This window comes from Ascidiella aspersa, chromosome 3, assembly GCF_963924565.1.
Source record: "Ascidiella aspersa chromosome 3, kaAscAspe10.2, whole genome shotgun sequence".
Classification (NCBI taxonomy): domain Eukaryota; kingdom Metazoa; phylum Chordata; class Ascidiacea; order Phlebobranchia; family Ascidiidae; genus Ascidiella; species Ascidiella aspersa.
In genome coordinates this window covers 32493354-32505066 of record NC_139449.1, presented here as the reverse complement: position 1 = coordinate 32505066, position 11713 = coordinate 32493354, and the positions used below count along the sequence as shown (strand labels likewise).

The window sequence follows — 11713 nt, the reverse complement described above, 5'->3', positions numbered from 1 at the left end:
TGAGGCTCTGACAATGCAGATGCGGCCTTAGTCAAAACACGAATCGAACCAGCAGCGCTGATGCGTCGTCTTGACAAAGAACAAAAACAGAAAATAAATGAAACAGGTGGAAAGTACAAACAAAAAAGCTCAACTGTAATAAGCCACTTGCCAACTATATGTGATCCTGCGAAATGAGCTTCTCAAACTGCTGCATTTTTAGAAAACTGCTTGTTTTTCGTGATGCTTTTTTCAAATATGCACGAAAAACGACGTTTTTGTCCGAGATGTTACATTCAGATACCTAATATTTAAACATTTGGATGCCTATTATTCAAATAACAGTGAGTATGAACGCTTTCCAACAACACACCCCAAAGTCACTCCATCACTACACACACACATACCCGACCCATTCCTTTGTCGAAAAATAAATTTAAAATTATTCACATTATGGTTGGTAGAAAATACACTTGATAGTGTAACTTAGTCCTACCTATTATGCACCTTTGCCATTTCTACACCCCAATATCCCATTGATTTTTAGTTTTTACAACACTTATGGTGGTGTCATACTTCATTTAGTATACTGTTTTTTTTTTTTCAGAAAGTACTAATTGTTTTGAACACTCCGATTAAATTTTTTTGTGCCGCAGGTGACGGTACACCAGGTTAGTTTTTAATCTTTATCTGTAGACAATCTACTGTGTAAACCAGCTATTGCTTGTCAGCAGCTTATAAAAAGTGCAGGGAACGCATATTTCTTGGACTGAAAAACTTACATCCCAATGCTGCACATCAACGAAAATTTTGTTTCCCACTAAAATGTAGCATTTTTCCTTAAGAATTCAAAACTTTTTATTGCATAGGTAATTGGCCATGGACAAAGGACGACACGGCTGCTTTTAAAGCCATGCCAACGCGGAAGAAAAATCCATTTCAAAACTTATCGAAGTGACGTACATAACGGTGAGTACTTTTTATTATAACGTCAGCAAATTCAACTCTGGTGGCCTTTTCTGTTGTTAGCTTCTATCAATGAAGTAATTAGTGATGGTAAACCTGTTGCGCATTTGCCAACAATGGTACACTGCATGTTTGCAAGTGGCGCAATATAACGAAAAAATAACAAAACAAAAAAGGCATGTCAAAAATAATCTATGTCTGTTTGTCTTACAGAAAAAGGGACAGTAGGAAGTTAAATCTGATCATGCCTATAGAAAGTTAAGTAACCTTGAGCTAGACACGAGTTTCCTCAAAATAATTCTTAATCTAAAACACAGCAATAATTGTTAGTGTGGCGCATCTAAAAGTTGTTCATGTGCATGATAAGTGAAAAAAATTGGTGCGCGCGAAAAAAAGGTTTGGATTAGAGAAAAGACTAATCCATCATGCTTGGCCAATTCTACTCAAGCCAATCAAGTTATTGTAATTTACCGAATGAGACTTATCACAGCTTTAAGTTCGCCGACACAATGTGCATTTTCACTTTAAAGAACCGCAATATAAGTGTACGTTAAAGGCGCCGACGCCGCAGCACCGTCGAGGATATGCGGAACTGCGCACAAAAACACACAACACCGAGAAACAGATGCAGAGATAAAGAAAGAGAAGCGGGCCGTAAATCGCGTAGTATCCTGTACAGCAGAGGGGGCCCGGAGCCCAGTAAACGACGGCGTATAGTTAATCGAAGCGCTGCAGGTTTTCTTGTGGTGTTGTACGGCCAGTCGGCCACCCACTCAACACCTCTTGTACATCCGCGGCGACGTTTAGCAGCTGCAGCGGTTCCGTGTGTACTGCTGCTGCTTTTGCTACTGCTGGTACTGGTGCCAGTTTTACTCGACCACTACCAAATTGCGCACTGCTGAATCTATAAATGTTTGGGAAGGTATTTTCAATGCAAAAAGTAATTTGTAAGGTAAATATGGTGATGTCTAATACAGTTTATTCCAATACCCGATGTTTTTGACAAAGTATCGCAAAGCGATTTGATACCAAATGACGTGAATACTATGGTCAAACAAGCAAAATAGAAGAATCTTGCTGCTGCTTTTGCTGCTGGTAGTTTCACTCGACCACTACCAAAATGAGCACTGCTAAAACTATGAATGCTTTGGGGTTAAATGGTATTTCCAAGTCAAAAAGTAATTTGTGAGATGAACGTAGTGAAGTCCAACACATTTTTTCCCTATACCGATAGCCGATATTTTAGAGAATGTATCGCGATGCGACCTGTTACCAAACGACGTCATTACTATGGTCAAACGATTTAACTGGTATAGCCCTAAAGGTCATATACCCACAATGGCGGTGGTGGTTCAACGTCTCCGTAAGGAAATGCAGTTCTTACAAACGTTCCCACTAATTTTCAACGTGCGGTTTGACAGCTCGGTCGCCATGTTAACTATCGAAAAATTGACAGGGAAACGTTTTACGCGCGCTTGTGCTTCCACTTGGTGCATTTTAATAGCTTTCATTTCCACTTTGACCTCATAAAGCACGGTTGTATGAAAGTTTTTTAAGATTTCAATACAATTTGTTGTTATATAGTGCCACCTGATTGCCCTATTTGCAACTAGCCAAATACGGCCATTTAGAAAGAGTGATTTGTAGTGTTTCTACGACAAACACGAACCGTTCATAAAAACTCAACAGCGAAGTAATTGAAAAGCAAACCACTGACATTAATAACGCCTTCATACTTGTACTAAATTCTCGCCTTGTAAATAATGACTCAGGAAACCGACTTCAAAAGGGAGGGCAGTTTGCAATAAATACACCATTTAAAAAAAAAAAATCCGTCTTCAAGCAATTTAATCTGGCAATCGGTTTATGTTTTTTCGTTACACTTCCGCGGCACAAAATTTAGTATTACGGCCATTTTTCCTCGTATACCATCCTGATTTACATTTTTTTAAACGAATTTATTTAATGCAATTTTTCGTGTTTTGCCCGGTTTATACCGTCTTTGCGATATGGCGATTGTATCATTAGTCACGCGTCTGCAACTTGAAACCTCAATACGTTAAACACATATTGTAGTTTTTTTTGTGCTTCGACTGAACTTTTACGTGTTTTCTGTCCAACGTTTTAGCGTCTTGCATCCCCCACAACTTGATAACCACCAATCTATCGAGAAATGTGCATGTATTTTATTTGTGCTTAAGGCGTCACGTTCCCCTCTAAATCTAAATAAAAGTTTGCATTTAAACCAATTAACCGCAATTGCTTCACATTTTCTTAAAATTCAACTTAAACTAAACATTTGCCTAAAGCTCCTAACGTAACTATAGGGCCATTTTTTTTTAACCTAAAAAAAAAAATTTGACTTTATTTTTATCAAATTTTGACTTTATTTTAACCTAACGAAGTTGCTAGTTTGTAGAGTCCACAGTTCCCCTTGAAATGATGCCAGTTACCCAAATATAATACTTTGTCTATTTTAGACTCAAACGTAATATTTTGTCGAAAAGTCAGGGTGTTTTATGGATTATAAAAAGAGCGTCGTGTTTTTTGGCGATAGATTTAGCTTGCTTAGGCATTTTTGTATTACAGAATGTCAGTAGGCTATTCCTGAAATCCAAACTGTTGATGGTCGAAAAGACCACGTTTATGAAGGATGAAGAGTTTGATAAGAATTATTTAAATACGTAACAGTAAATAAAAAAGATAGACAATTTGTGATAAAGGTTACTGCTGATTGCTGATCCAAGGGGGCATTGTGACATATTTCCTGCTTTTATTGGTGTTAATATGGTTTAATTGTGTCGCAGTTCCTGATTTAGAATGCTTCCACGACGATTTTTATAAGAATTACTCTCAGGAAACACAAAAACTTTGTCAAAAGCCATAATTTGACAAATTTTGACTTTATTAAAAAAATTTTAACTTTATTGTAAATTTTAACTTTATTTTGCATATAAACTTGTTACAAACAGTCCCCTAGGTGTTGAAAGCAACTTTATTCTTTGATTCGTGGACAGACGAGGTCCTTTTTTAACTTAATTGACTTTTGCGGGCCCTAGTAATAACAAGTCTCCCCTAGGGTACTTGTTTTATACCGTCAGTATGGCGTCAAATTGTGTGTATTGGAAATGCTATTTTTGACCCGGCCCGCTACTTCTTTTTATGCTTATCATGTGGCCGGCAGCAAAAACAATAACCCATTCCTTCTTCACACAGATATCTTGAAACAAAAAATACTAACCTTATGCAAATGATATGCCGGTCAAAAGAGGACCAAAACACCAGAGAAAGCTAACGTTTTTGAAAAACTGACAGTTACGACTAGTCGTTATAATTTAAAAACAGTTCAGGTCCCGTAAAGCCTTGGCTGTGTTCCAACCTTAACTTTAAATAACTTTGGACGTAAAGACACATCGCAATCCGAAAAGGGTTGTCTTATATTGTAAGACCACTTCTTTCTAAATACACAATCTCGTAATTGAAGCAAAAATATTTATTTTGATAACTAACAAAGCAAAATGACAATCACATTGCTCAAGTTTATTTTGATAATGACTTCTATTCATTTGTGTCGTTAATTAAAATGAAACGACCTCTTTAATAAAAGCCTGGGATCCTAGCCCTTTTGCTGCGGGTCAATGGACACTTCAAACTTGAACAAAATTCGGACGACTGAACCTGTCTGAACCTACATACCTGTCATTTAAGATTACCGATTGCTTTTAGAAGAAATGTTAGGTTTAAAACAACTGTTTACGTATATACGTACATCCACTCGGAAAAAATCTGCTTTTTCTGTGAGGACCGCATTTTTCACGAAACACCCTATACGTAAGTTTCTGCGCTCTCAGTGACGTAACAAAGCACACTTTCCTTTCGCTATTTGCCAACAATGGAGGACTTTCAAAGATAAACAAATGCGGGTTCACGCGCGCATATTGCACACATAGGCGATAAAATTAAGAAAACAAACCTTAATTGAATCAAACAAGATCTAGTTACTTAAATAGCCACTTAAAAAAGTCTTTCTGTTTCAACTTGAGGGAACTTTTCGCCAAGATATTAATTTCAAAACCATATGCGCTGACACACTGTAAACAAACAACAGCAACGGACGATGTTAGATGAGATAAGCACCACATTTTCACGAATTATTCACAACAAACAGAAACTTCCCACGAGATGTACATTTCCATTAATACCAGTGCCTGCAACACTCGCACAGACCATGTGCTTCCTTTTCCAGACGGAGAGCGCCTTCTAATTGCAAGTCACCGTCAATTTCAATCGTGATTAGTGAAACTTTTAATTGCCACCCTCAGCACCGCGCTCTGCGGAGAACTTGAACTGAACTGTACAAGCAAGCGTGGCTCAGTCAGGGTTATCAGCAAAATCGATCCAACTAAGAAACGTAAACTGTGTCGCGCTCTGTGTGACTGAAATCAATCAGAAAGCACAGGAGAGCGCGTTTCAGCCTCTGGTGAGCGACAAAACAGCTAAAAAACAAGCCAATCAGCAGGTTCAAGCTACTCATACGAAAATCTGGAATACACCTTTTTCTACAGCTTGCTACACTTTGTTTTTTCGCAATATGTTCTTTACGGCGAACGCTGGAAGTACAGCTTGCGCATTTAATGCACTTCGCGCCTTACTCACAAGAGGCTTCTATGACGTAACAGACGCAAGCACAGGAGGTGCCTGCCGTTTCCTTCCTGTCGCCACTCAAGCGTGTAAGTCACGTGACTTAATCTATCCCACGGTTTGTCTCGATATATTAAAGAAATAAACAAAAACTTTGTTGAAACTCTTTTAAGCTGAATGCTAAGTGGCCTAATGGACAGAGGCATCATATGTCGGATTAAATTAATTACACATGTATAAATCGCCAAATTCCAAAAAGTTTAAGGTGAAAAAAGACAAGTAGGCGCGAACGTAGCTTACAGTTTATGCCAGTGAATACTAACTTTTTTCTTGTGTAAAGGGCTGCATTCCCTAAAACTTTACGTTGTCCATTTTCCCGTACCAAAGAACTTTCCGAGAACGCCCTTTCTAAAAACGACTGTAAACGTGATATGACATGCACAAGCAATAGGCTATGCTTAGCTATGTCACGAAAGGCAATCGGTTGTCTGATTAGAGTTTATTGAAGCTGAAGCGTGAAACTCCCCTTCGAAACTCCTAAAGTTGCACAGGGAATATAGGCTACACGAAGTCAGGGTCACTCGTTTGAAGGCCTGCTGTAGGTTATAACACAAGCACGATTTCCAATTTATTATATTACGTCAACACATCGGTTTGATTGAAGTTAATAATTTAATTCCAAAAGCTAAGGAAGCCTACTTCGGTTTTTCAAATAATTAAATATTTTTTAGGGGATCACCCCTGAACACTGTTTCCTCTAAGCAGCACAGCTCTACAACTGCATGGCATCACTAGAAATTAGGTGTAGTAAAATTGGTTTCTCGTGCACTTGCAACATTCAAAATGAATAAATCTTAAACCAAAGTATATAAATCACAATATTTTGGACACAAATATCAATAAACCTACTAACTTAGACAATCGCGTTCTTAGAAAAGTCAAGGCTTTTCATATTAAAACACAGTAATACTACGAAGGTTACTGATATTCGTAATTGTCTTACACAATTTAAAATATATTGCATATTATGCACATAACATTTGTTTTACATCAAACTTCCGTTTAATATGTAAGATATACCAAGATTAAAAACCTTTTGTTCAACGTTATTTTAAAGTAGTTTTTAACTATTTAAAATGCATCACAAAGTTTTGGATAAACCTTTGAAGTCGGTTTCTACATTTGGTTTTCATTCCCATCGTTGAAAAAAAGGAAATTTTAATAAGACTTCAGTAATATTAATTGACATTCGTCACTCTCTACGAATGAAACATAGAGATAAGTGGTTGACACCTCTGATAGTGACAATTGACAGCGAAGCTGCTCTGGCAATGATTGGCGTTAATCAAACAATATGGATTAAATAAATTAAGTAGCTGTTTTTGTCATCATTTAAGTAAAATTTAAAAAAAAATTTCAATAGATATGCTCTGTGCTCAAATAAGAAAAGGCATTTTTATTATTATTCTATGATTGTGCTGTCACTGGCAAATGTCACAAACGGTGACCGTCGCCAACTGGCAATCAATAGTGTGACCCCAACTGTGTTTGGATAAATTGGGAGAGTTTGGTTTTGTTAAAATTGTTTCGCTCTTAAGAGGTGTTTAGCTTTTAATTTCTTCTGGATTTGGAAAAACCTTGCTTGGATTTTAGAAATGGCGTCCATTGCAAGAACAGCGCTGAGTTCAACCTTTTCCAACACCGTTCACGTAAGATTCGAACTTTCTAGTTTTGAATTTCATCTATCGGGCTGCTGTTATTTATTGGCAGACGGTAAACCTTTTTATATTAAATATATTTTAAGGCAGTATATTGATATGTCATAGACTTTAAACCTGTGCATTCAAAATGTGCAAATTAAAACATAAAAAAGCGCTGCTGGTCTAGAATCCTACCACTTTTTTTTAACAATAACGAATGAGTTGTCAAAAATGAGATTGCAAGGAAGAAATAAATATTGGAGAATAATTATAAAATTAATACTTGATCCAACCAAACCTAAACGCTAACTGCACCCAAACCCTTATAATGTTAAAATATAAACCGGCGGACAAAAGAGTTGTAGGCCTGAGCCAATTTAAGTATTTTAGTATGTTTTACACTTTTAATTTGTAATTAAATTCAATAATCAAGTTATGATGAAAAGAAATATTTGAAATCTAGCATAACAAGAATTTCCGAAAATCTGATCATGGATATGAATTTTGATTTTTAGGTTATTGGCAACAATGTAAGAGCCGCAGCACCTGTAGTTCTCAAGGCAGCAGATATGCAAATTCCAAAAAATAATAGCACCCTTTTCAAACAAAAAGTGACTGGCAAAGTATCAACCACAACTTCTTTTACTGGTAAGTTTTCATTTTTTTGTAGTCACAAGCCAAGTAGGCATTGTTCAGATTGGGAACTTTGGATACTGCATAGGGCCGGCTGTAATATAGTTGCTATAATTTGATCAGACTGTATAATAAAGTTACTTTTTAAATTTTGGTGGCTGTTAATAAAGTTCATTAGGAAAACAGTAGCTCTACTGAAGTTTTACAGGTTTGAAGCTTTTGCAGGGGAAAGAACTCACAACAATTTTCCAAGGAATACACAAATACAGTCACTCATAATAGTGCAACTGGCCAAAGTTTTCAACCCATGGCATTGCTGTAATTCTTTTCAAAAACATTAATATTTAACTTTGGAACCATTTGTAGTAATTGTTATATGATTGTTACCAGAATGTTTCTGCCTAATGTTATTATGTGATTTGTTAGTCAGTACTTATGCAATCAAAACTCAAGCTAATTTTTGACAACAATCAAAAAACTTCTGCAAACTAAAACTGTATAGCAATGTACCACCATCGTGTGAGAAAGTTTTTCCTTTTAAATCCAGGTGCAGTGAGTGTGAGATACGCACACACTGATGTCCAGGTGCCGGACTACAGTGACTACAAGTTGTCCAACCCTTCTGGCCAAGCCATTACCAACTTTAGGGAACAAGAGGAACAAAGGAAAATAGAAAACAAGTCGTTCAACTACGCTGTGTCAGGTGTGGTTTGGCACATTTAATAATGACTAATTATGATTAGAAATGTCCGCTATTATCAGATGGGCCAATACCAGTGGTAGTATCAATACTCATCCTAAATTAATGTAGTATTATTGATGCAGATCCAATACCAAATTAATGAAGGTCTTTTAGCCATGGTTAGATTTAACAATTCCACCTCAAAAGGTAAGTCTATCACAAAATACTAATTTACCAACTCGCCATGGCTATCTTTATTAATGCTAAATCAATTTTTGGCCCAACAGCCAGGAAAAATACTTTTGAACAGTTCATTTTCATCTATTTTGCTTATTTGTGCATACTAATCGCCACTTGGTAAATAATTGGTTCAAGATTTCTAGTTTAGCAATATAATGGAACTGAACATTGTTGAATAAATTACCACGAGGATTTCACAGTTTTTTTAATACCCTGGCTCATTGTCTAAAATGCTTTATTAGCATAACTTAGTTGGTTGCCCTATACATGCATTAGTCTTTTTTTGTTTGTGAATGGTGCTGTTAGGTAAATAAAAAGTGTAGCATTAAAGAAAAGCTTTTTGTGTAGAGTATTAGCTAAATGAATTCAATGTGTTATGTCAGCTGATTTATTATGTGTCAATGCTTCTTATCACAACTAAATCAGTTTCTTGCTATTGACAGCTGGGCTTTGGATGGGTGGTGTGTATGCAGCCAAGTCAACTGTCAACATGTTCATCTCATCTATGAGCGCCTCAGCTGACGTCTTGGCTTTGGCTTCAGTTGAAATTCCCTTATCCAAGGTCCCAGAAGGAAAAAGCGTTACCTTCAAATGGAGGGGAAAGCCACTGTTCATCAGGTAACGTTTTAAATAATTTGATTTGTACAATCATCTCAAGTGGGTAACATCATCACAAGTTAGATAGTCAATCGCTTTACTGGCTTATAGTAAAATCCAGCAACTGTACCATTGTTTTTCTTGGTCATTACTCATGAGGCTTTGACTTACAACTTTTTATTACAATACTTAACAATTATGTTTCAAAAATGATTTAAGTTTTTTAAAAACCTTCAAACAAAGTAAATTGCAAGTAAAAACTAAAAAAAAATTAAAAAAAATCTATTTTTTTGCATAGATAATAATTACTCTCTTCAATTCAAAGCACCAACTAGCCACCATTTTCATTAAAATTGGTGAGACTAAGGATTCAGGTTCACTTTAGCTAGGGTTCTCTGATACTTTTGATTTTATTCTGATGCCTGATACTCTTGAGAAGAATATATCGATTATTTCCCATTCCAAATGGCGTCATTACTAAGCTCCAACAAGCAAAATAGATAAAATTGAAACGTACATAGTTGATGTATTGGACGAAAAGCGATACTACCACTTGGCATCGGGTATCGCACCAATCCAATATTATCGTACATCCTAATGTGCCTAATGTGCAAAACATGCAAAAGTTGATCAAATTTCAGCCATTGAATTTTCGTCGAATTCTAAACACGCCGATTTGATCCGCATGAAAAAAATATAGAGCAATTTATCCCATTCGGGCCTGTAAACCAGGCCCGCGGAGTCAGATTCGGACACGGGACTGGAGTAAGATCACGTAAGACTACCCGAAACCGACGTGCGCGTGCGCAGCACGAAATTTCGAAACAGATACTGCCGCAATCTGTAAATTGTAAAGGTGGAATAAAATATATGGTTGAATATTTTCCGACCATGTATTGTGGATGAATTATTATGACACTCCTATGAGTAGATTGCTGTATATCCTAAGTTACGTAAAATAGGTAAAATGCAGGCCGTGCAGTGTACAATCGGACCCGACAAAATCGCACATTTGGCCGGAGTCGGGCTCGGGAGTCGGACTCGGGTTTACTTTTTTGGTCGGAGTCGGACTCGAGTTATTTTTAACTGACTCCGCAGCCCTGCTTTAAACCGTCAACAAACAACAAATCGACTTGCAGGAAAAATTAGTCGAAAGCTTTCTAAAAACCCATATAAAACGGAAACCTCTTTTCAGGCATCGCACGGCCGAAGAGATCGCTGTAGAGGAGGCGGTCGACCTGACAGAACTTCGCGACCCAGAGCATGACCGCGACCGAGTTCAAAGATCCGAGTTTCTCATCGTTATCGGAGTTTGTACTCACCTGGGCTGCGTGCCGATCGCCAACTCGGGCGAGTGGGGTGGGTACTACTGCCCCTGCCACGGTTCCCACTACGACGGTTCCGGGCGCATTCGCAAAGGCCCGGCGCCCCTGAATCTCGAGGTTCCAGATTATGAGATCAACAGTGAGGACATCGTTAGAGTCGGTTAGGGGCTTACCAAAGTCCCCGTTGACTGACACATGATTGTCACGCAATGTTTATTTATGTTGAATTTGTTAAAAAAAGTTCGAAATCCCCTCTACCCCCAAGTTATCTGTACCTCTCTCTCTTTGTCTATTTTTTCGTCGTTCCGGCGTTAAGTTTGTAGAATATTTACCCCACAGATGCTAATAAACCTGAAACCGACTTGACGTGTGAGTGACTTGTTTCTCTGTTAAGAGGCTTTTTTTTAAATACTAAGGAAAAGAACGGTTGTGGTTACCAATCAGTTTTAATTGTTCATTAAAATTAATCCCGTTCAGCCGAAGAGTGGAATTCTGTACAATTAGATTTGTGCTACAACTGGCAATTGTTTGGAATTTTTCTTCGAAATAAGCGTAACAATATTAAAATATCGCATAGTGTCGCTGCTGAAATGTAAAACCCCAACTTTACGCTGAATTTTTTATTCTCGTAGCGTAATTGTTTAAAGAAAATATCAATTTGACCCTAAAATTCTTGCAAAGTGTTTATTGCCAATTTTATTTTCCGGTAGACGTCACACGAGAGCAACCTTAAAGTGGTGGCGCTCGTGATTAGTTAATCAGACAAAATCCGAATATTCTATTAATAGAATTTACTTTTTCGCTTTTGCGTAACATATTTTGACAAGCAAACCTCCAGATAAAATTCTCAAAACGCCAAGGAGTCAGTATCGTTTCCGTGTGTAGTCTCGCTCGCGGACAAGGAAGTCGCAAAAGTTTTACTATTCGTCAGGTTTTGCACACGCGTTCGC

At 37.4% G+C, this 11713-nt stretch overlaps 1 protein-coding gene across 1 annotated transcript; it reads left to right on the top strand.

Annotated features, from left to right (window-relative positions):
• Window positions 1-7118: 7118 nt before the first annotated feature.
• LOC146162537 (cytochrome b-c1 complex subunit Rieske, mitochondrial-like) lies at window positions 7119-11124 on the top strand. The gene is made up of 5 exons (XM_083384101.1): window positions 7119-7295; window positions 7802-7934; window positions 8467-8622; window positions 9285-9459; window positions 10634-11124. The coding sequence occupies exons 1-5, from the start codon at window positions 7242-7244 to the stop codon at window positions 10926-10928; spliced, it is 813 nt and encodes a 270-aa protein (XP_083240227.1). The 5' UTR covers window positions 7119-7241; the 3' UTR covers window positions 10929-11124.
• The last annotated feature ends 589 nt before the right edge of the window (window positions 11125-11713 follow it).

What these genes read in the sequence shown, in the direction of transcription:
- LOC146162537 (XM_083384101.1), top strand. Translation starts at nt 7,242, where the DNA reads ATGGCGTCCATTGCAAGAACAGCGCTGAGTTCAACCTTTTCCAACACC. An exon ending in CCTTTTCCAACACCGTTCAC is followed by an intron (nt 7,296 to 7,801) that starts GTAAGATTCGAA and finishes TTTGATTTTTAG; the next exon opens with GTTATTGGCAACAATGTAAG. An exon ending in GTTCAACTACGCTGTGTCAG is followed by an intron (nt 8,623 to 9,284) that starts GTGTGGTTTGGC and finishes TGCTATTGACAG; the next exon opens with CTGGGCTTTGGATGGGTGGT.